At 31.8% G+C, this 25,652-nt stretch overlaps 1 protein-coding gene across 1 annotated transcript in view; it reads left to right on the plus strand.

Annotated features, from left to right (window-relative positions):
* The first annotated feature begins 2,678 nt into the window (after window positions 1–2,678).
* LOC143055307 (zinc metalloproteinase dpy-31-like) overlaps window positions 2,679–25,652 on the plus strand; it is a 69,314-nt gene continuing 46,340 nt past the window's right edge. The window contains exon 1 of the mRNA XM_076228445.1: window positions 2,679–3,368. Within this exon, the coding sequence (XP_076084560.1) occupies window positions 3,165–3,368 (204 nt within the window). The 5' untranslated portion in view covers window positions 2,679–3,164. The remainder of the gene's footprint in view (window positions 3,369–25,652) is intronic.

A 25,652-nucleotide genomic window follows, 5' to 3' on the forward strand; every position in this document is an offset into this window, starting at 1 on the left:
TACGTGTAAATTCGAAGATACCTAGTATATATACTGTAAATTCGAAGATACCTAGTATATATACGTGTAAATTCGAAGATACCTAGTATACATACGTGTAAATTCGAAGATACCTAGTATATATACGTGTAAATTCGAAGATACCTAGTATAAATTATATACGTGTAAATTCGAAGATACCTAGTATATATACTGTACGTGTTTGCGGTCATCATGACAGATATATTGACTGATTCAATGTTTCTGTGTCTTTTTAAGATAGCGACATGTTTTCTCGGTGATATTATTAAGATGACAGAATAGTTGTCTAATCTAATTCATTATCGTTTACAAGGATTTATTAATAATGATAAATAATAAATCCTTGTATACGGAAATAAAAAAAATATATTATAAATTCAGTACAATAAGGACATCAAACGTTTATTGCATACATCACACGTAAGAAGTCTAAGCTAAACATGGTACTAAAAAAAATAAAACAAGAGTGTGTCCATAGTTCACGAATACATGTACATGTACCTCACTCGCACAATCGTTTTCTATGTCCAGTAAATTTTGTCCAATTTGTCATCAAAATTAGAAAGATCATATCATACGGTACATGTGTACTAAGTGTCAAGTTGATTGGACTTCAACTTCATCAAAAACTACCTTGACCAAAATTTTAACCTGAAGCGGAACAGACGAACGGACGAACGAACGGACGCAGAGACTGAAAAAAATAATGTTCATAAATGGGCCCGCATAACAATGTGAGGGATGAGACTGACTGCGTTCGAACGGTATCTATTTCTTCCGCGCATGCATTATTCGTTCGTAAGAGTAGAAAATACAGTAGTTGCTATATCGCTGTTAACGTCTATGTCGTGTTGATATCTGTTTGAGAGTTGTCTTATTGGAAATCGTACCACATCTTCTAATGCTTATACATGTATCTAGACCAGAAACACGAAAAATGTGCTAATCAGGGCAAAAGCATAATATTAGTGTAGTAAAAACTATTATTGCATAGCAATATAATATTTCCCACAGAAAGTAAGCGTGCAATAAATTCCAATATTGCACTAGTGCAATACATCTTCAAAATTAATGACGACATAAACGACAAAATCTTAGTTTAAACCAATTTTTACATTCAAATATTATATTGCTATATACAATAAAAGGGTTATTGCATGCATATTGGGGAATATTGTCCCTCGTAAAAATATATTGCACTCGCAAGCTCGTGCAATATAAAATTCTACTCGGGACATTATTCCCCAATATTCTTGCAATAACCCCATATTCTCGCATTCGTTTACTACACACGCGTTCCTTATTTATAAGATTTCGCCGCTAATACCTTTAATAACTTTAAAGCAGGGGAAAATGGATGCTTTGTTTTCTGACTGGACTTGTCAATAGCGACGGTACATTCAGATTTAGACCGGGATACTAGGCTAAAAATATAAGTTTCCCTTAGAACTAAAACAGCTAAGAAGTATGTTTTGATATACATTTACAAAATTAAGATTATTAGTTCATTATGAACAATGCGTGGGTACCTCTTTATAAATAGTTTATCCTACCTTGTTTAAGAAATATGCTTTGGAATCTTTCAATAGATTACTGAATCTCGAATTTAAGTTGGCCTATTACAATTAAACTATTATATTCTAATATTTGTGCGTTCATTTCAACTAGTTTAATAGTTGCACAAATAGAATTTTACCTGGATTAATATCTTTTAACTGGTACCTTAAAATGCAAAACAGAGTACCAGTTATGAAGCGGCAAAGTTTAACGTTCAAAATACATATTACTTGTAACCTAGGACTGTTTCAATTGTTTTCTAGTAAGTTTTGACCTTATAAGAAAACTGATTGATAACCACTGTTGTTACAAGTGACTAAGCAACTAATTTTCTCAGGTATAATAAAGTTGATATTTTAACTAAGAGAAAATGCTGTTTTCCCTGATCTCTCTATTAAGACAGCTAGGACATCGGTTTACCACACAAGAACCAGTTAACACAACATAGTTTAGGAATCGGATACGGTTTATGAAAACTATCAATTATCCTTGAAAATAACATATAAACTTCGTTTCGACACAATGTGTCAATTTGATTTTAAAAATGTCAGAAAATGATGTAGTCGAATTTATCTTATACAAAGATTTTTCTGTTGTTTAAATTTATGTTAAATTAATGTTAATTTGCAGTGGGTGTGTATAACTTATCTTTAAATAACAACGTAAAAATTCTGTCTTTGATAATTGTCATTAATTAGTTTTCTCTTTCAAAGTTGACAAAAATATTTGTATCTCTATACCTTTAACGTAGGCAAATGTCCCACCTAAAACGATAGCAAAATGAATATGCTATTATGTGGTTTTCTTGTAACTTATGTCATTTTAATGTACATAAATAAATATAGAATAGTAATAACATAATGTGTCGTAAATTATCATTTCAAGATAAAAAAAATAATACATAAATTAGTTACCATCTATGAGGTTTGTATGCCTCTTGTAGGCTGTTTAGGCCTCAAATAAAAGACGAAAATAAGTAACTCTCTGCACCATTCGCAAAAATTCCCGCGAGGATAACTCAACCATAAAATTAAGAAACATTGTGACAATAAGTAATTAATAACTTCAATGCGTTAATTTTCTATCTTACAAGTATACGTAAGAAAAGTTTCTCCAAGACTGAAGACAATGTTAAGAAATGATAGTAAATCGAACACAAGACAAATACATTAATTTTCGGATTTCCGACATGTAAAACTTTCTTGCATAGAAAACTATCCAATCGGAACAGTGGATATAGCTATTGTTTTATGAAAACTATATTGTGGGAGTGGACAAATAACTAATTAATAACCAAATCAGGAGATGGAAAAATTGTTCCGTTAGCTTTGCAGGACGGACTTGTCATCCATTCGTGACCTCCATTGAAAAGGTGTTTCGACTTCCGAATGTTGACTCACAGTCTGTGACGGGCCGAAGGGTAACTTCTGTAGATATATAGATAAAATTCACTTGTTTTATTCCCCAAGCCTAAAACTGATCGAACTGATCTACTACTATATCTTACAACGTGTTTAAAACAACAGAATTTTTTTGTTTTAATATTTTATTGAATATAGTACTATACAACTTATATATATACAACAATGCTGAATTTCATACGAAACTTCTTGCTTAGGAATGGATTATTTTTATTTATTTCAACAATTAACTTTGTGTATCTTGCACCTATATATACATCTTATACAGCAATGAACAATTCTGATGGACAGACAAATTTAGTTTTGTCACGTGAAAATCATACGAACATTTCTACAATTCTGTATCCAAAGGATATCCATCTTTTAAAGGTAAGAACACCTCTTTTGTTGGTCCTTACGTGATAGTTAAAAAAAAGTGCGCCTTCGTTGATGCTTACTTTTGATGATTTTTTTTTTAATTCTGAACATTTGCCAAAAGCATTGATGCATATGCAATTTGTATATTTTTTTTATTGAAATTATTAATGTGATAAATAATGATATGCAGTACTCATCATTTAACACATTAATTATTTCAATGAAAAAAATGTATATGTTTTATCAAATGGCATACTTGATGTATGTATTTTGAAAGTTAAGAGTTCAATGCAATGCTGTCATTTCCGTATAATTGATCAAATAATAGTTTGAATCAATAACTTAGTTATTATAGACAAATTACAAACTGTATGCATTCAGTTGTAATAAGGGAACGAGCAATGCGAAAACAGTACAAAGAACATGACTGGTTCAATTCAATTTATATCAATTGCACGGGTACATTCTACCAATTGCTGAAGGTAAGAAGAGAATCAGATAACAAAATTTTTTTAATGTGGAAAAAGAACACGAAAGAATTAACACACGAAAAAGTTTGTGTGTTCGTGTGAAGAAACCTAAACAGAGAGAAAAAGAGAGCGAGCGAGAGGTGACAGAAAAACAATATACCGGGTAGATTAAAAAAAAAATTAATGAATAATCAAATCATTCACGCATATACATTAATGGGAAGTAAGAATGCATATTCCATTTGAAATAAAAAGAAGTAATATTGAATTTCATCGACTTTAGAAAAACAAAGGCTTTCGTTTTATTGGTGCTACATCTATTTGGTATAAAAATTATAACAAATAAGATCCAATTTTAAAAGATAGGCTAATGTCGAGGGACTTTATAAATCAAAAGAGCCGGTTCTTCTGCATTTACCCTTTCTATACAAATAGCTTCTACTTAATGCAATTAATTTTCAAGCATATTCAGTTCTGTTTACAGGGCTGATATGTATAAAACTGCTTAACTTAAGATATCCAACCGTTATACTATTTTATCGTAGGACATGTAGAAAGGGTCGTCCGTTCGGAACAAATTTGAACTTCGTAGCTTTTGCGTACATGTCCAGATCACTACGTGCAGTTCGTATTTTCAGGCACTTTTTTCTTAAGATTTATCTATCCAAACGATTGTTCAAATGCCCTTTAGAGCGGTATTTTGCTTGGTATCTTCAGTAAATAAATTACAGAAAATAGTCTAAACTTTTCTTTGGAAGACATACATGTAACCAAATGTAAAATCTAGTTGTGAATATCTTTGATCAGTCAACAAGCTTTCAATTGCATTTATAAATTCTATGTATTCAAGCGACACCATTATCATGATTATGGAAAATATAAATCGAAAATAGAGAACGCAAGGCCAATGTTTTTTTTATTTAAAACTATTTGCAATTAAACAATTCTGATATGATATTAACAGATATCTAAATTAAACCAAAATATAGTCTTTTCTAATGCTTGCATCTAAAATCCTTTTTTTTTTTTTTTTTTTTTACAGATATCTAAATTAAACCAAAATATAGTCTTTTCTAATGCTTGCATCTAAAATCCCTTTTTTTTTTTTAACAGATATCTAATTTAAACCAAAATATAGTCTTTTCTAATGCTTGCATCTAAAATCCTTTTTTTTTTCTTAATCTGCAGTTGAATGTTAATAAAATTGCATTAGTTTAATATTATTTTGCACATTCGATATATAAAATTCCATCTATGGTGTCATTATTACAGTATGTAGAATTGTTTTGTTTTTCATCAAAATTTGTTTATACATTTATTTACATTTTGCTGTCATGATATGGACACGCCATCATCCAATGTGACCGAATATTGTGTTGGAATTTGTTTAATTTGCATTAATGCAGTTAAACGAAATATACAAACAAAACTTGTATGGGTAATAAAAACTATTGGAAAATATTTACACTTTAACTAAAACAAAGTTCTTTCTGAAATTCAACACTATTTAAAATCGATAATTGCTAAAATATATGATTTGATTTAATATACATGATAACCAAATTATAAAACTAAAGTTATGTCAAACTGAATTAAAACGGCAAACTGAACGTCTAAACAAAGCTCTTGCTAAAACTCAACACCATTTAGAGTTGATAATTTCAAAAATATAAGATTCGATTCAAAATGTACATGTATGATTACCCAAATATATGTAAAACTAAAATTACTGAAGGTAAAGGAGAACCGACACGACTCCATCTCGACACTTAATGAATAATTTTTGACAAACTTGATTTTGGACATATTTGTGGGTGAAACTTGGACATATATTTGGTTGAAAATTACGTCGAACTGGTCATTTATTCGTGTAACCTTTAGTATGTCAAGATGCTAAATTTACACGTATGTTATCAACACATTTGATCACGTTATCAAAGCGCCATTAACTTAACAAGATTGACAATAAAGATAACTTCTGATAAATATCAGGGTTTACAATTTTTTTTTGTCATAGAAAAGTGTGATTGAGATTAAAAAGAAATAGAAAACCCAACATCATACTAAAATAAAAAACATCTACCTAAAATTTATTATTTTTAACTACACTGATTCATCAGAAAGTAAAGACAGTCTTGACACACTTAGTAAATAAATACACAGCAATAAATGAATATAAAAGAAATGCAAGCTGTTTGGGCAACGATATTTTCTCAGTTAATACATCATTTGATTTTTGGGAATGTTTTTCTTCTTCTCTCCTTAATGTACAGAAAAACATCAACTGGTAGATGACCACTTTCTTTGGTGGTGGCTTTAGGACGTAGGGATAGAGGTTAGTCTTAAGTCAAAATTAAAATAACTTTAAAACATCGGTCAATTGAAGAAAATGTACGATATAGTCGCATTGTAAGTTTCAACATTGCTAACGTAACAAATAACACTGTTTTGCATTTCTACTGCCTAAGAATTTCCACCCACTCAAAATCCAGTGAGATCTAGCAGCCGAAAATATATGTCTTTTAATATCTAACTAACGTTTTTATTTGCCATACTATTATCATCTTTCTTCAGCTCTTGCAACAACTTTTTTGGTGATCTGTGGGTAGCCTGTTGCAAACCAAAATGTCTGGCCCTATCCAATATACCCTATGTTGCAGTGGCAGTCCAAATTTCACGGAAAGCCTCTAATACAAGATCTACCCATTGTATCTAATGTCAATTTATTATCGTCATAAACATGCATGAAATAATTGCAACTAGACTTTGAGCAACCAACAACCAATCAACCAACCTTTCTTCAGATACTATACAGTGAAACCTGACTAAACCAAATCCTACATAAACAGAAAACCTGTCTAAACCAAACATGTTCTTAAGCACCGTCTTATCAAATTGCAAGCGTTCTGAACCTGATAAAACCGAACATTGGCCAAAACCGAGCAAATCGTAAGTCCCGAAGAGGTTCGGTTTAAACAGGTTTCACTGTATTATGAATTTCTGATATTTCCAAGCGTTTCTTGGATGGTTTAAAAATTTAGTGATCGAATCGTCCACGCAAAAGCGTCATTTTAGAACTTTTATTTTTACATTCTGATTTCTAATCCTGACGTTACTTTGTATCCCTCTACAAACTCTTCGGTTGCCTGATTGATCGATATTTGCTTAACGTCCAGTGGCGAATATTTCATGCATATTCAGTTCGTTTTTTTTAGCTTCACGAGTAATTATATAACTAGAGCAACTGCAATTATAGGGTTTGTCCCCCATTAAAAGACATATGATGGGCTCATATTTTCTCTGTTAGTGTGTTTATACATGTACTTGCCGACTTACTTCTATGAAGTAAATTTGTGTTTTGGAGTTGTTTGGTTTCATTACCTAAACTAAAGTTTACGGGAAATAAATATAAAATTAACTTAATGGCGCATTACATTACCTTCGGTATAGTTATATATATCCTTTTACTTATCTTTTAAGGAAATACAAACACTAGCATATTTCAATTCACAAATTTGTTTAATGAATGGATTTTATTTTCATGTCATAATGTACCATTACAATATTTTCATAAAGTTTATTAATAAAACAAAGTAAAAATAATTTAAAATTTCCCTTTTTATTATATACACAATACAAAACGTCAATGATAAGGAAGTACGTGAATGATTATGACGTCATCAGCCGGGATATTGAAATCCCGAAATATCTCGTTATAATCTGGACAAGTTGCATCTTTGCACTTAAGAAAAAAGTCCCTTATCATCAGGGAAGTTAATCTTTGACAAATAGGTGTACTTTTTAGTATAATTACAACCTTAGAACAATTGAAAATTATGTAAATGGTGTGTTCATGTTCCTTCAATAGGGAAGCAATTATTTAAATGTGCACTGTTATGAATCCAGTAAATACGTTGTATCATATATCTCAGCTGGTATGTTGTTATTTTTTTAATTCTAACTAATTGCACTATTGCCGAATGTTATTTTTTCATCGTCTTATGTTGTCCTTTCTTTAAACCATTCATTGTTTTGGTTTGATATTTATCGAGATTTTTTTAAATTTCAAGTATTATTATATTGCACTTTTTGCCACATGTCATTTTTTCATCGTCTTATGTTTTCCTTTCTTTAAACCATTCATTGTTTTGGTTTGATATTTATCGAGATTTTTTTTTTCAATTTCATGTACAAATATATTAACTAGTTGCACTAACGCTACATGTTAGTTTTTCTTCATCTTATTTTTTTTCTTAAAACCATTCATTGTTTGGGTTTTGGTATTTATCGGCTTTGTATTAACATTTAATTTCATGTTCGTTTAATAAAAAGAAAAATGAATGTGGTTGGGTTTTTTTTGCAAGTTACCTGCATGAATTTATTTTATCAAACAAAGCATAAATATGTGTGGGCAGATTGTCAGGCTTGTCCAATTTGGCTTTGTAAACCTTAGCATATATATATATATATATATATTTTTAAATATATTTATTATTGGTGAGCTCGTGGTTGTAAACTATTCTCTAGTGCGAGGAGACGTTGGTTTGAATCCTGAAAGGCTTGCTAATTGCAAGTTCTGGTCGTGATATGTATGATATTTGCCATTGGACATTAAAGCCTTATTTAGTTTTATAGTCGGGTTTTTCTCCTTTTACTTGCACCTTTCCGAGTTAAGTTAAGTTTGTGTACCCTTTGCTTTTATTTGCGGTCTCTCCTTTATTTAGTATTGAGGTTGCATACAAGAAACCTTGCACTCATTGCGCAAACACCGATGTTTATTGATTTACATTTGACCTATGTTTATTTTCGGTCCACCGTGTACTTTTTTACATAATACAATTTATCAACTTTTCGAATCTTACTTGTCCATTTCTGACGTTCAGTTTGAGTACCCTTTGCTTAAAATGTGGTCTTTTTTTAATGAAATTCATAACAGTGTAGCTATGGCCATTCATTGACTGGGGGAAATTAGGTGAACGTTCGTCTGTAATGCCCACTGCTCACGACGTACTTATCACAGAAATTTAAACTGTGAGGTCACCAAAGGTTCTAAACGCCTAAATAAAATAATTAAAAATACTATTCAGGAATAACCTTTGTAATTTGAAAAAAATTAAAAATGGCCTTCAACACGGAGTCTTGGCTCACACCGAACAGCAAGCTATAAAGGTTGAATACTTAAAATTCTTTACTTGATTTTTTGTTATGGTTTGACCATCAATTTTTCTAATATGATATCGCACGTTCTTTCAGATTATTTTTTTTTACTTAATTGGCTTTAAAAATTACAATGCATGATGTCGTCTGTTTATGTAGTTCATATGTGTTTTTCGTTTCTCGTTGGTTTTCCCGTTTGAATGGTTTTACACTAGTAGTTTTGGGGCCCTCTATAACTTGCTGTTCGGTGTGAGCCAAGGCTCCGTGTTGCAGGTCGTACCTTGACCTATAATGGTTTACTTTTATGAATTATTACTTGGGAGGAGAGTTGTCTCATTGGCACTCATACCACATCTTCCTATATCTATCTATATCTATACATTTTTTTTCAACAAAAGAATACATCACAAGAATATAAGTTTTGTAAGAAACGTGAGAAATTGTGTTGGACTTGAAGATAAGGCAAAGTGACAAATATCTGAAAGAATGAATGGTTTTATGGTATTAAACAAAGAAATCAAATGATTTTTTAATTATCAGAACTCTTCACAAACAAAACCCACATGTATACGCATTGAATAAATAGTAGGCCATTCTTAAATGATCACACCGTAGAAGTAGTTGTGCTCTAAATCAATGAGATATTTTGTGAATTAACCCCATCAACTTAATAGTTTTTTTTTACAATGGATAAACCTTTTTTTTTTATTATTATTAAATAATATCATCTCTGAACATTATTATTCTTATAAATGACACGGTTGTATGTGATGATAATAATAAATATTTAAACCAAATTCCTTTCAAGCTTTGTAAAAAGAAAGTTTCATTGCATGTATCGGAATGTGTAACAAGTGAATATTTCAATCCCCACTGGAAGGCCTCTGACAGACTGGGTGAGCATAAAATCATAGCCGTTGACAAACAAGTTACAACCTACAAACGTTTTATTGTCGACCACACTGTTATGCAATTAATTCTAAGCATTGAGATTTCATACAAGAAACCTTGAACTGAATGCGCAAACGCCTTCGTGTATTACTTTACATTTGATGTATACAACAACGTTTCCGCATTGATTTATTTTATTGCTTGACATTTATTATAATTATTAATTATTTCATAATTACACTAATTGTTTTAATTAACCTATCACTTAATTAATGACTTTTCCTTCTGTGTCAACTTCTTACTGACAAGACATGAGAGAATCAATAAACAACATCAAAGTCTGTAGCCATTTTGTTTGATATTTTGACAGGAGTTGTAAATAAGCGTTGGCCATCTTGGAAAGACGGAAGTCAATTTAAATTATTTCCCTTTCATGCTAATTTATACAAGAGGAAAACAAACTTTTTCCTTTTGTATCAGTTGCAAACAGATACAATTTCCAATAATCGACAGTATACAATACTATCATGAATAAAATATTACAGAAAATGATGTAACGGATATATTCATGTTCCACATTCAAATTTCATGGATTGATTGATACTACTATTTCTTTATCTCCTTTTAAGTAAATTTTGACTTTAACAGTTCGATTTCTAGATTCTCGAATAGAGTAATTGATTGGTCGATCGATTGATTATATTAATTGATTGATTGATTGATTGATTGATTGATTGATTGATTGATTGATTTATAGGTTTTAACGTCACTGTCAGTTCAATAGGATCAAACGTGCATGGTGACCATTTGTTTTGTCATTTCTGGAGAAAACCGGAGAACCCAGAGGGAACCGCATCTACCATGCGAAGGGACCGACCGAGTGGGGTTCATACTCACATCTTAAGTGAACGGGCTATAACTAGATCATTTTATGAATATGTGCACGTACTAAAATTTAAAAGTACTTGAAAATTGTTTTTTTGGAACAATCATATTTTTATTAACGGATATCCAGGTGTTACTGACCGCTAGAATTACTAATTAGGCATCAATATTCGACAGGTGCATGCAGTTCTTTGATTTTAAAATGGTCACTTATGTTTTAACCCACATCAAACAAAATGCATAACTTTGTTTATTTATTTTTTTGGCATAATGTACTTCCTAAGTTAAGAGATTATATGCATTTTTAACTATGATATAAAAATATAAGTAGCACTTTTAATACAATAATATTCGATCCCGACCACAACTGTCAAACTTGCTGACAGTTTTGACAATACAATTCCTCATTTACTGCTGTACTAAAGACCTAATTTGCATAAATTTTATGAATGAAAAATACGCATTTGGTTTACATCTGTGGAAAGCCATGAGAAGGAAATCCTAACCTTATATTAATTAGATCAATCAATAAAATAATTAATGGACATTTATAGTACACGACGAACACGAGGTTCATTGGAGTATAGCTTGGAATTATGAATATGTTTTTTATAGTTTCATGTATATATTTTTCTCGAACGTTTACATGATAATAGCCGGATGTGTTTAGTTGTTTACATCCGTGTCCTTGGGTCTGTTGTGGAGTTAAATCATTGGTATTCTTACCACATTTTCATTGTTTATCGATATCTGTCTCATTTGTATTCTTACCTTTTTTCATTGTTTGTCAATAGTTGTCTAATTGGAAATCAAACATGTACCACATCTTCTTTGTTTGTCAATTCTGTAGTTATCTCATTGGCATTCTTACCACATATTCATTATTTGTCGGTTGTTATCTCATTGGCATTCGTACCACATTTTCATTGTGTGTCGATAGTTCTGTTATTAGAAATCATACCAGATTGATTTTGTTTGTTGATAGTTTTGTCAGTCTAAATCATACCACGTCTTCTTTGTTTGTGAATAGTTGTCTCATTGGCATTCTTACCATTTTGTCATTGTTTGTCGATAATTGTCTCATTGTAAATCATACCAGGTCGTCTTTGTTTGTGAATAGTTGTCTCATTGTCATTCTTACCATTTTGTCATTGTTTGTCGATAATTGTCTCATTGTAAATCAAACCAGGTCGTCTTTGTTTGTGGATAGTTGTCTCATTGGTATTCTTATGTTTTTCACTGTTTGTCGATAGTTGTCTCATTTGAAATCATACAAAAGTACGGAGATTTTGTATGGTTGTCATTGAGACACCTAATTCTAAAGTACCTGTACAACCCGTTGGTGTTGTTTCAATGCATTATCCCAAAATAATTTTTACAAAGCTATATCCAGGCGCGGATTCAGGGGGTGGGGTGGGGGGTTCCTAACCCAAGAGGTTTTCAACTACATGTCCCATTCAAATGCATTGATCGTCAAAAAAGGGGGTTCCAACCCCCGGAACCCCCCTTTTTTTGGACGATCAATGCATTTGAATGGGACATGTAGTTGGAACCCTCTTGGGTTAGGAACCCCCTTTTTAAAATGATTGGATCCACCCCTGTATATCTCATTCACTAAGACCATGAAATAAAAGATTTACTTGAATAAACCAGGAAGCAGGTACAATCTAAATTAAATGCTTAGCCAGGTACAAATATACATATGCATATATGACAAAAAACAGTACATAATTTTGGGCGATTTACAAGAATAAATAAATATAATATTTTCAATATTTTCCGTCTTTGAACACATGAAGATTGATAGCATTGGGTGGGCGGTGCATTTACTACAATTTGATATTCCTTTTACATTTACTTATTTGATTTCACAACCATGCTTATAAATCGATTTTGCAGGAACTTCTTTACATAATTTATGTCCACCTAATTTGCTTCAGTTCTTTGTAGGGTTTATGTTGATAAATGTTTAGTTTTCAGTTGTGTGTGCCTTTAAATCCGATGCATTTGTTTGCACCTAAGTCAGGAATCAGATGTTCGGTAGTTGTCGTTTGTTGATGTTGTTCATTTTTACATCTACTTAATACTCATTGTGATTTTCCCCCTTAACTTTAGAATATGTATTGCAAAAAAGTATCTATTTTATTTCAGACTTATCTTGAAGGCTAGATCCGATTTGCTGATATCCCACACTTGACATAAAAGTAAAATTATCAATGGTATACATTTACCTCAGACATCAAGCCATCATCCGGATTCTAAGTTCCAAGTTGATGATGGTTTATTGTAAACATGACCACTAAACAAGACCACAATGAAGTTGTATTTTTTTTTTCATTCAGAACTATAGATACGGATGCAGTATACAAAACTGCGTCAATTAATACATGTAGCACATTTGAAGAGAAAAAAGGATGTACAGTTTCTATCTATAAACGTATTACGAAAGCAACCATGTAAAAAATAAACCAAACACGTCTGACATTTGTAAATAGCAGTTATATAAACCTTGATTAATTACAACTTATGTCGAAATCTATAATAGGGAATTTTTAAAAACCCTTAATATGTAGTATTCATTGTTGTTAAGTACAAATGCGGTTCCTTTAAACTACGTGACACCGACTTTTAGCAATCCGTGCACAAATTGGCAAACGTCATTCAATCGGCAGACTTCGGATCTTTTCGGCAAAGCTCGGAAAGTGTATACACCGGTATAACAGGTACATTTAGATAATATGATAATGCCCATGTATGCTATGAACTAATATCGGCATCTTTAAGGGAATTTAAAGATACATTACACTAAGCATCAACCCTTTTTATAAACAACAGTCTAAATAAATTACAAAGCTTTTCAACATTCAAAAAAAAAAAAAAAAAAAATGTTCGAAACCTGGCTTACGTCTTATATGCTTTGGATAAGAAAAAGCATCTCTAATAAGGTTAATAATATACGAGCAATAAATTGTTATGACAGGAAAAAGATAGCAGCAATACATTAGGACATTTCTCGGTTTGACTACCTACGGTTTATATAATGTAGGTTTAACCTCTTTAATCAACAAAACAGATGCAGTTAGTATTTAAAAAAAAGCACTTGTCAATCTTTCTTTGCATCTTCCATATACAAGAACTCTTGCTTAATACAAAATTATAAAATTCTTATTTTTGTATTTCAAAATTATGTTCAATGAATGCAAAAGTAATTGCTCGTGGTTGCAACATTACATTGAAAAACATTAGAAGAGATGGTGCTTAAAGAGTACTTAAAAATTAACATCAACTCTCAGCTTTTATCAATTATATTATCAATAAAGCTACCAAGTTTAGGAACTGTTCATCAAATCATTTGGCTAACGTTTATGTATTATTCAGGTTTAACCAACTTATGAAGTCTTCTGTTTTACAACCAACATTCAGTGATACATTCATTGATTTACCTTATTAAGTACTGTGGATTCATCATTATTCGTTGGAAACCAATTTTCGTGGGTTTCGTGGGTCCAGTTGAACCACGAATTTAAATGTTCAACGAATATCATATTTTCAATAGGTTTTGCATACAAAGATTAGCAAAATCACGAAATCAAATATCCACGAATATGCAAGTTTTCAGGAATCCACGAAAATTGAGACCCACGAAAATAAATGAATCCACAGTAGTTCACCCCTACTGGCTGTTCTGTGTTCAAAGTTCATTGATGCATTCCGAATAGATGAAGATAACTACATGTATCTTGGACTTTTGTTGATTTCCCTTGACCTGTCATGACATACAAATAGTCTGTGACGTCATACAAATAGTCTGTGACGTCATGTCAAGATAACTATCTTGGACTTTTGTTGATTTCCCTTTCCCTTGACCTGTCATGACATACAAATGGTCTGTGACGTCAAGTCTACTCAGCCTGTCTAGAAAGTAAACCTGTAGCCCTTTTCACAAAAAAATCTTAATAGTAAAATTAATCTTACGATATTTAGTTGAATTGCTAAGGAATATAAGATTTTTTGAGGGCCTCAAATGCCGACCGGCATGAAGAGGATAGGTGAGGGTGAGGTGATAAGATTTTTTGTGAAAAGGGGTACAGACTTGTCCCTTTTTCATGCCACCTATTGAGATTTGTTTGACGGGTTTAATTTAAAGTTATTTGAATATGAAATCAAAATTATGAAAACATAATGATGGTTATGAGTATTTGTTTTTGTTAGAGACATTTGCACAATCATATAAAAGTCTAAGATTTTTCTCTTATATCTATGGACAGCAAATGTTAAACTGTATGGAAAATGCAATAACCATGTTTTTTTCAAATATAATATAATTTATTTTTTTCGAAAAATTGACGGAGAAATTAACGGATAGCTTACGGAGAAATTAACGGATAGCTTTACGGGGGAAATCCAATGCATATAGCCTAAGACAAGTCCAAGTTACACTAATTGAAGCTGCTTTAACAATCCAGAGGAGTTATACAAATTAAAATCTAAAGGAGATATAAATTAAAACAAAGAAGAGCTACAAAAAATTTTCAGGAGTTGTAAAGAGAAAGTGCAGAGGAGTTACAAAGAAAATCTACAGGAGTTACCAACTATAACACACAAGTTTAAAACGTGAGAAACGATCTTTTTCATGGAAAAAAACAACTACTCGACCTTTGATATAAATGTCAATAAGGCATTAATTATATAAATAACATAGCATTACATCACGAGCAAAGTGCTTTAGTAGGTTAAATGCATTGATTTATATTGTCAAACAACCATGGTTTTTTTTGCAATTTATAATATTTTACGCAATAAAATATGTAAAGTTGTTATGTTTGGCACACATTCTTAATGATGTATTATATAGTTAATTTTAAATAGTTTTTTTTCTTTATCTCGGGAGAAAGTGTTTTGATAGAATAAAATAAAGACATGCTATTCTGCCTTTGTAATTAAACTTACAAAATAATTAGGGAAATGAACATATTTTGACAGCTCCTTATGGTTTGACAACTAAACGTACAAAAAATCATGACTTTTTGTGCTAATTGTTAAACATTATTATATTATTATTCAAATTAATTGCATTTATTCTCCAGACACAAACTAAAGTAACGGTTTGCTCCCGAAGGAGGTACTATTATGAAAGCCATGATTAGGCTCCTTAAATCGCAGACACACACAAATAAAAGACTGAATGTATTTGGGAATATGTCAAAGAGACAACAACGTAATTTGGTCATAATTATGCTTACTCGTAGACGCCATCTTCGAAAAAAGAAAACGTCTCATGCAAACGTAAATTATTATCAATGTTCAATTAAAATGCATTCTTTCCTTCATTTGTTCATAAAACAATATGTGTGGTCTTATATTTTCCATTATAAATTAATGATATATCTACTTTTTCTTACTTTAGAAACATTTTTTTCTTTTATATATGTAAACCACTCGTTAATTAAATTATGGTGTGTTTTACGACTTACTGTAATAGGAAACCTATATTCGGGACAACGAATGTCATTGAATCATAAGAAGAACAGATTTTGGTGTTTGTTCAATTTTTACATTTATTAAGCCGTTAGTTTTCTCGTTTGCATTGTTTTACATTGTCATTTCGGGGCCGCTTTTTATAGCTGACTATGCGGTTTGGCTTTGCTCATTGTTGAAGGCCGAACGGTGACCTCTAGTTGTTAATTTCAGTGCTATTTTGGTCTCTTGTGGAGACTTGTCTCATTGGCAATCATACCACATCTTCTTTTTTTTTCTACGCCTGTACCCTATTATTCATGGTACTGGTCAAGCCTCGATAGTTTATTTATATCAACTTTACAATCAAACTTGAAAAAAATGCATCTGCCAGCCTTGCAAATTTAAAATAGCAATATATCAGTAATTTCGTGCGTCCGATTCGCACATCTAAATGTATCCTAATCAGCAACGCGTAAACACTAACATTTGAAAGATAAAGACGTGCAAGATCAAACACGTGAAATGACACAAATAAAAATGAACAAAAATGTAAAAAGCAATATATATATCTATCTCTATGGATACCCATTGACAGAAATACCATAACAAGCAGATAATAATAATAATAATAAATGCTCATATTTTGTGTAAATATATAGTGTTATATATGTTGCAGGTATAAACAACACAATAATTATGAAAAGTTATATATCAGTCTAACTATCCTTGACCTAATAGCGGTAATATCCGGAGTCCACAAGAAAAAACACGGTGATATCAATTTCCGGAGTAACAAAATTGATAATTACCAGTAGAAGTGTGTGACATTTTACAACACATATAAATGTAACATGTCAATCTGTCGTACGACTAACGAGGACATGATATATATGTAGACTAATTAAATCATAATATATTAGTAGTACTGAGACACTTTAAGAATGACATAGGTAAACTAAACAGGAAGAGCAAAAATATAGGGGATTTCATTTTAAACAGTCTGTAAATACAGCCACACAAGCAGAATTGTACAATGTCATGCTACTTATATAGGTATATACATTTATGTATGACAGTCCAAAATGTTTCCTGTACTCTTTTAATGATATTGAAAAACATTGTCAGGGGCATATCCATGTATTTTCCAAAGGGGGTTCCCCCAATCCAAGACACAAAAAGGAAAAAGGGGTTTGGGGGGGGGGGGGTGACATAGCATTGATCGTAAAAAAAAAGAGGGGCTTCAACCCTCGGACTCCCCTCCCCTTTTGCATCCGCCGCTGATTATTGATCTTGAATTTTTTGATAGGAACCAATAGGAGAGGTGGGTAGGAGGGGTCCTGATCCCGAAATCCTGTCTTAAAAACACGTAATCCCTAGGTCCTGAATTTTAATAAATATAAATCCCCACATCCCGAAATTCGATAAAAGAATTCCCAGATCCCGAAAGGGTCAATCACAAATTCCCAAGCTTAAAAACACCCGATCCCGAAGTCCCGATAACGGTCCTATCCCCCTCATAAGATGAGCTACATGTACAGTTAATGTAGAAGACTTCAGTTTCAAATAATTAAATGTGTTATCTCCTCCCCCTTTCTCGATTATCGACCACACACGTTTGACGGATTTGTCGGACGCTAGGCGTCTTTCAAGGGGAGGGGCAATATAGTATGCTATATTCTATATCTTGAAAAATGACCGCCACGAAATATAAAAAAAGTGATAAACACCAAACAATCAATCAATTGTATATATACATATTATTCTGAACTTTTCAGTGTGAAACTTTCACTATTTATTATAGTGATAAATTGAAATAAACACCAAGTTCGTGTATCATCGTACATATATGTGCGGATATAGACGGTACTAACCAAGCGGGCATGATCGAATTTTGAACTGACCCAGGAACGAAAATCTTTGTTTTGATTTATCAGCATTCAGTGTACATTTCTCAACATTCCTGCTCCCAACATATTAGGAGGAAAATGCTATCATTGCTTTAGACCAAATTGTCAATTCATCAGGAGGAAAATGAATATCATTGCTTTTGATCAAATTGACAATTCTAAGAGGGGCGTAAAGGGGGGAAGGTGTATCTGCACCGAAGAACGCGAAATAATATTTCCATTTCACGATGAACGAACAATCAAAAATTTCTTGCACGTTGATCTTTTTACCAAGTTCACAAAAACACGGGGGATAATTAAACTTTTTTACGACTGCACGTGAAATGAAAATGGCAAAACATGTTGCATGAATATAACCCTTTATCACCCTCTTAACAAAAATAAAAAGCAAAGAAGATACGTAATATGAATTAAGACATCAAAGTCAATCGATATAGACTTTAAAGACAGTCAAAACATGTATAGTTTTTAAATATTGTCTTTATTGATGTTTACAATAAAATTAGACTGTTATCTTTACTCAAGGAATTCATGGCCAAAGGGTAGACGAAGGATAGACATAACTGGATTATATCAGCCAAGGCCGTGTTTCTTTATATATATATTTAAAAAATTATTAAACAATAAATCATAGTATATTTGTACTAAATAACGCGAAGCTGCATTTTGACTCAAAATCTTTAAATTGGTATCGCACATCAAATGTTTTCTAATTTGGGTATTCGACAAAATGTGTTTTTACTAGGCATAGCATCTTTGTTGCAGAGGCATTTCTTAGCCTGTTTTGGATGTATAAAAACTCGGACACGTCCTTTCAACTTAAGGTGGTACCTAACACTTTCACTAAAATCAATTTGGCTCGTTTAATATTCATAAAATTTTGAAAAAGAATTTACTTAGACCCTTTGACAAAAATATAAAAATTTCAAAAAATTTGAACCAACCATTTATCAGAAAAATTACACTGGTTATATAGCAGTTTGACAAACATTAATTTTGATCATTGAGAAGCTTAATATCCTCTTAACAACGCAACGTAATTAAAACGTTCAGCTGATTTTACAGAGTTATCTCCCTGTAGTGTTAGGTACCACGTGCACCTTAATTTATGGATTACGACTTTCACTTCGCAGCTTCTTATCTATCCTTAGAGAAAAACACACGATTGTTTTAGTCCCATGGTCAATTTGTAACGCCAAAGTCACATAGTCAAGTTGTACTGAAGTGACATGGTTAAGTTGTATTGAAGACACATGGTCAAGTTGCACACTAATGTAACATGGTGAAGTTGTACTCAAGTCACATGGTCATGTCGTACTCAAGTTGTTCTTAAATCACATTGTCAAATTCAATAAAACTACGATGTAAATTAAATGCAAATGTTTTCAATCTTTGATTGATATCTTGACTGACAAAATTTTGAAGAGGTCAAATCAGAATTAGCCTGAAAACGGAAAACTATAATCACGTGTGCAGTGTTTAATTACCACACTTAATGATTTTATTTCTTTTTTAAATGTCAGTAGACCAATGATTGTATCTTGTATGTTTAAGATGGCAAATCTTTTACTATAATATGTTAAGATTCCGCATACATTATATTTTAATGAAGTAGATATCTTAAATAATATATTTTGAGAACTGAGAATATTAACCTAGTAACTTTGTGTTTGAATGCATGTATTTGAAAGGTTAATTGCGTTTGCACTGAAATAATGACTTTATATAATGTTGTATTTTTTTCTTCAATGATATTTCCTTTTTGGTTAATTTTATAATATTGCTGTCAATCATAAGAATTATTTGGTTTTTCCAGTGTTTATATTTATCTTTAGTTTTCAAAGTGCAAAATAAAGTCTTATCATGGCAGCCATGAAAGAGGATCTGGTTGGGGGTCATTTATTTCTATTTGAGATCTTTAATGTTTTAAGTCATTTTTCTGTATTCTTTATATGTTTTGCCCACTATTCTCTATGTTCTGTACTTTAGCACCCTATTTTCTATGTTCTGTACTTTAGCACCCTATTTTCTATGTTCTGTACTTTAGCACCCTATTCTCTAATATGTTCTTTATTTTAGCACCCTATTATTCTGTATTCGTTATTTTTGTACCCATTTGTCTCTACTCTTTACATTTTTGTCCTTTATTCTCCATTTGTGGCTTATTATTCTGAATTTCTTATTTTTTTTAATCCTAATTTTTTCTATTCTTCATATATTTTGCCAATTATTCTGCACTTGTTGCCTATTATTCTGTTTTTCTAAACTCAATTTTTCTCCTTTCTTTATATTAATTCTCCTTTATTCTGAAATGTTTACCTTTTTACCCTATTTTTCTATATTCTTTATATGTTTTGCCCATTTATTGGAACTTTTTGTCTAATAATCTCTATTCGGTAAACCCCAACTAGACCCTCATAAAAAGCGACTGTTATAAATAAAGAAGACGAATAAAAAAACAAATATGATGTATGCTTTGCTTGCATACAACACGTGTTTTTGCTTTGACCTTCATCAGACACGTTCCAGACCAAAAGTAGGAAAAACCAAAGTTTTTAAACGTTTTTAGATCAAAACTAAAAGGGTATGTAAGTAAAAGTACATATACATTTCAGTGGCGGATCCAGAGGGGGGGGGGTTCCGGGGGTCCACACCCCCCTTTATTTTGGCCGATCAATGCATTTGAATCGGGACATATGTTTTGCACCCCCCTGCACCCCCCCCCCTTTGCCCTGGGCTAGCACCCCCCTTTCGAAAATTCCTGCATCCGCCACTGCATTTAGCGTTCGTAGCGATTTTCTGATGTTAACCAATCGACAAGCTCATCAAACCATTTGAGGGCCAATGATGTCTAAATACCAGAATACACGTGGTCCCACATGACTAAAGGTGGCCTAAAAAATATAGAAAAATAAATCTAAGGTCAACTCTGCCTATGATTTCGAAACTAATTTAACAACAGAGAATTTACTCGGTATGATATCTTGATTGATTGTTATTTCCTGGCGTCCAGTGGCACATTCTGCAAAAATAAATCATGAAAAGAAATAATTTATAAATATTCACCAAATAGTTACGTTTTGCATATTTGAGGGTTTGGATGGGGTTAAATGATTAAAGAATAATGCCCCTTAAAAATAAAGATAGAGAATAACGGGCAAAAAAATGAAGATAAGGGAAATGCGTGGTCAAATTTTTTGAAGATTAGAGAAAAAAAGGGGTTGAAATTAAATGTTTTCTGAATAACAGACCCCCATCCAGACCCTCATATTTACCATTGAAATAACGAACTTTTTGGGGAAATAAAATTCAAAAATTATTAAAAAAAACATGTTGATATGAAGGAGAATTTTTCACGCGATTTGATTATATGAAATAAACACTCATGTATGCCTGACTGATAAAAAGAAACTTGACCTTATTTAGAATTTCTATATTGAGAAACAATGTCTTCATTAGCTAATTTCCTGTTGATATTTGACCGACACCATTTCATATATAGCCCATTTGACACGATCACCAAAAGATGAAGTTTATGATTGATAAAATAGATTATACACCATATATGTATTTCATCCGAACCTCTGTATCATAATAAAATGACGTCACAATGAATGTTTGTCATCATCTCTGCTATGTCTAACATGTATAGTGTAAAAGTCTTATTGATGTTGACCGTATTATACTATATAAAAAGGAACAAAACATATGATTAAAAAGACAAGTGTTGTATACACCAATGGAAGAGTAACATTAAAAAATGCAATATCACAATAGTACACACTTTTATAAGTTTCTTTGTTCATTGTATTAAAAGTGCAAACTTGATTAAATTTTTATGGGTTTTCCAATTGTAAAACACAATCCCACAAAATCAACTAAGGTATGTTAAATGAGATCCTTAAAATAGTTTGTTAAATACCGCGCTCAAAAACCATTCAATTTACACCTTTGAATTATTCGAGCTACTTTTGTAACTGCCTAGAGTCATTACAATGTTACTGCGATGTCCAGGTGACAACCTGTTATCTCTGATATTAGTGTAATGGAAGAGATAGTATCAAGCAATTTGTATATTTAAGCCTAGGAATGTAATGGAGTCTGGTCTTTTATAATTTTGTCCTGAACATGCATGAAATATTTGCCACTGGACGTTATTAAAACATAGATCAATCAACCATCCTTTTTTTTACCATTTGATATAAAAAAAATAAGATGAGGTATGATTGCCAATGATACAACTCTCCACAAGACACCAAAAATGACACAGAAATTAACAACTATAGGTCACCGTACGGCCTTCAACAATGAGCAAAGCCCGTACCGCATTTTGTTAAAGATGATTCTATAATAGTAAAGCATAATATAATTACCATTAATTAATTGCTATGAATAAATGGAGATGTTCGACTGACTCATGAGTGAGACTGCAAACCACTAAAACAACAATCTAGATGAAAAATGTATATATAATATGGCCTTCAACAATGGATATAACACTTCATCGTGAGTTCAAAGCACTTTTATGGATTCTCTTTTATCTCGAATGCTCAAACTTATACATTTGAAAGCCAGGGATGCATAAGTACGCTGCAATGTTGGGATCTATATGATAAAAAAGGGACAAAAATAGACAAAATAATCTACGGTTTAACGTTGAAAGGTGTCATTACATTAATAATTTTGATAATACATTTAAATTAGTATCGATAACATTATGTTTTTATAATAAGGATTATTTCGTAAATTTACACATCTGTTAAAAAGTAAGTCTGAAAACATGTACATCTACTGCTATAGTATAATTACGAAACAAGAATATTCCGGAAAAAACTATCAGAAGTCTGCTGATACAAATATGGACATTTTACAAAATATTATGAAATATAAAATAATATGCTCTTTAAAGTATTATAAATTTAATTTTGCTTCGGAGCCATTCTGAAATCACTTGTTCAGAAGTGTCTAGTATTTAAACGAGCGTTTCTATGAAAAGTTTTATATCAAAACTTCCCGGTTAAGGAAAACCATTTCTGCATACAGGAAAATGATGTGTTTATATTACATCATTTACATATGAGTATAATGTAGTATATTAATACTTTACATCAGTTTTATTTTTTGGACATTGATCTTTGGATAACCAATTGACAAATTGTCCTTTCTGTCACGCCCCTAGTTTTAATAGTCAAAAAATGCAAAGAACTACCATTCGAGAACCATTCGAACTGAATTATTAGTATTTTCTAGTATTTTTTAATGATGGTTATATCTTCGCTGTCACAACAGTTGTTCCAACGCCTCACCATACGCCCAAATTAGTATGTAGAACCGTTCGAACTATTTTCTAGTTTTTCTTTTTGATGGTTTGATCTTTGCTGTCACAACAATTGTTCCATCGCCTCAGCATACGCCCAAATTAATATTTATTTTAAGGTCATTTGTTGGTTCCAGATATTCAGGCGATAAGAGGTCATACGCACTGACGACTTTTGTATTTGTACTGGCTGATTGGTTGTTTCTTACAAATATTTTGATGTTGTGCTGTTCAGTTTGGTCTAAAGGAATCCTAAACATTGTTTGCTCACAAATAAATTAGAAATAATTCTCAATATTGCAATGAATGAAAAGTCAGTTACAAGCGTCATTTTATAATAATAATCTTTATGGTCATATAAACAAATTAAAACATGTTTGAGATTATAATGATCGTCATGACTTTGATTAATGTATCGTGTATTAGGCAATGTCCAAATAGTTGAAAAATGACAGTTTCCAAATTAGTCGAAACAAGGTTTAGGTCTTTATTTGTTTCTTTATTCTTCTTTTTCGTGTTTTTATTAACATTTACTTGAATTTTCCATGCAATAGACAGCTTTCGAGTTCGATGCATTTCCGTCAAAAACTCTGGTTTTAGTGAACGTCATTTGTGCGTTTAGGGGCGTCGTCACTTCCATTCCAATGTTGAGCGAGTGGTTGGAAAACTATAATTCTATATTGTACGAATTATTCGGCAAATTGAATTCTCAAAATTGACAATCAGCATTGCTGTCATTAGGGAATTGTCATTAAGTACCTACAGAACATCCATTATTTCTAGTTTATCCTGCACAATGACGATCACTAAGACGCTTGATGAACGTAAATAGTGCAGGCATACAGGCGACCCCCTCTATCTGGTAAATGACGTCATAAAGGCGCGTATAATTGACGAGTTTTTTCCGGTGACGGATGAACTCGAAAGTGGTCTATTTCCTGCATTTGGTGCATTTAATTTCATTGTAAGAAAGGTAATTTTGTATATAATGGATGATTTAACATCTTTGTAATAAAAACGACTGATTATCAGGAAAGCACTTGTTTTAATGATTTATAAAAGATAAAGTGGTGTACCTTGAACTTCGTTTCCAAGAGTTAAAAAAAAAAGATGTTGCCCTAAGCAGGTAAAATCAGGTCATTGGAATATTTATCTGTTGCAAACAGTTTTGTAAGTTTACGTGCACAATTGATTTATATCTAGAGTTTTCCTTATTTTTTTACCATTGTTTAAGATGTATAAAAAATGAGAAGTTAATAAGGACTTAATAGAATAAATAATTATAAGTGCCGCCCACTTTTTTGATTTTCGAACTCTTGTTTATGTTTTATAAAAGATAAAGTGGTTTACATTCATTTCCAAGAGTGAATAATGTTGCCTTAAGCATATAAAAATCAGGTCATTGGAATATTGGAAAGGCCTATTTATAAGTCTTATTTATCTATTGAGGGTGTGAGATCTTTAGATGACAAGATTTATAGATATTTGTGGTGTTAGATCTATTATCTGATCTGTCTTATTTGACACGTAGATAGAGTGGGGGAGTGCATAGATTTAGTGTATGTGATGACAGATTGGGAGGATTTATCATCTTAAAACAGAAGTTAAATGGGAGATTAATGAAAATATGACACTTTGATATTGAAGGGTTTTTTTTATAAATGTTTCGCTCGAGAGAGTGATCGCGACTAGTATCATCATTTAACTAAATAGCGAAATACATGTAGGAATGACAAGTGGTTCATTGTCATGATTTGGTTTACTTGTTGTCCTTTTTAGGTAATAGCTCTTCATCTTTTTAATAAGCTTTGGATTTTCAAAAAGTTTGGTCTCGAGCACCACTGAAGAGACATAGACTATAGAAATGCGAATCTGATGCAAACAAATGCAACATGATAGTCCAATGACTGTTCCTTGACCTCAAATGTGTTCTTTTGTATTGAGCTTGTCTTTGATTTTTATTCCATTGTTTCTTAAAACTATCATATTAGATAGATGTGGGAGTGCATATATTTAGTGTATGTGATGACAGCATTGGAGGATTTATCACTGTAAAACAGTTAAAGGGAGATTAATGAACATATTACACTTTGACATTGATGTTTTTTTTATATAAATTTGTTTTAAAATGTCGCGCGAGAGAGTGATCGCGACTAATATGATTATTAGATAAAGGTAACATGGTCGTGTTCAAGAGGAACACACCGCA

Source organism: Mytilus galloprovincialis, chromosome 12 (genome assembly GCF_965363235.1).
Source record: "Mytilus galloprovincialis chromosome 12, xbMytGall1.hap1.1, whole genome shotgun sequence".
Taxonomy (NCBI): domain Eukaryota; kingdom Metazoa; phylum Mollusca; class Bivalvia; order Mytilida; family Mytilidae; genus Mytilus; species Mytilus galloprovincialis.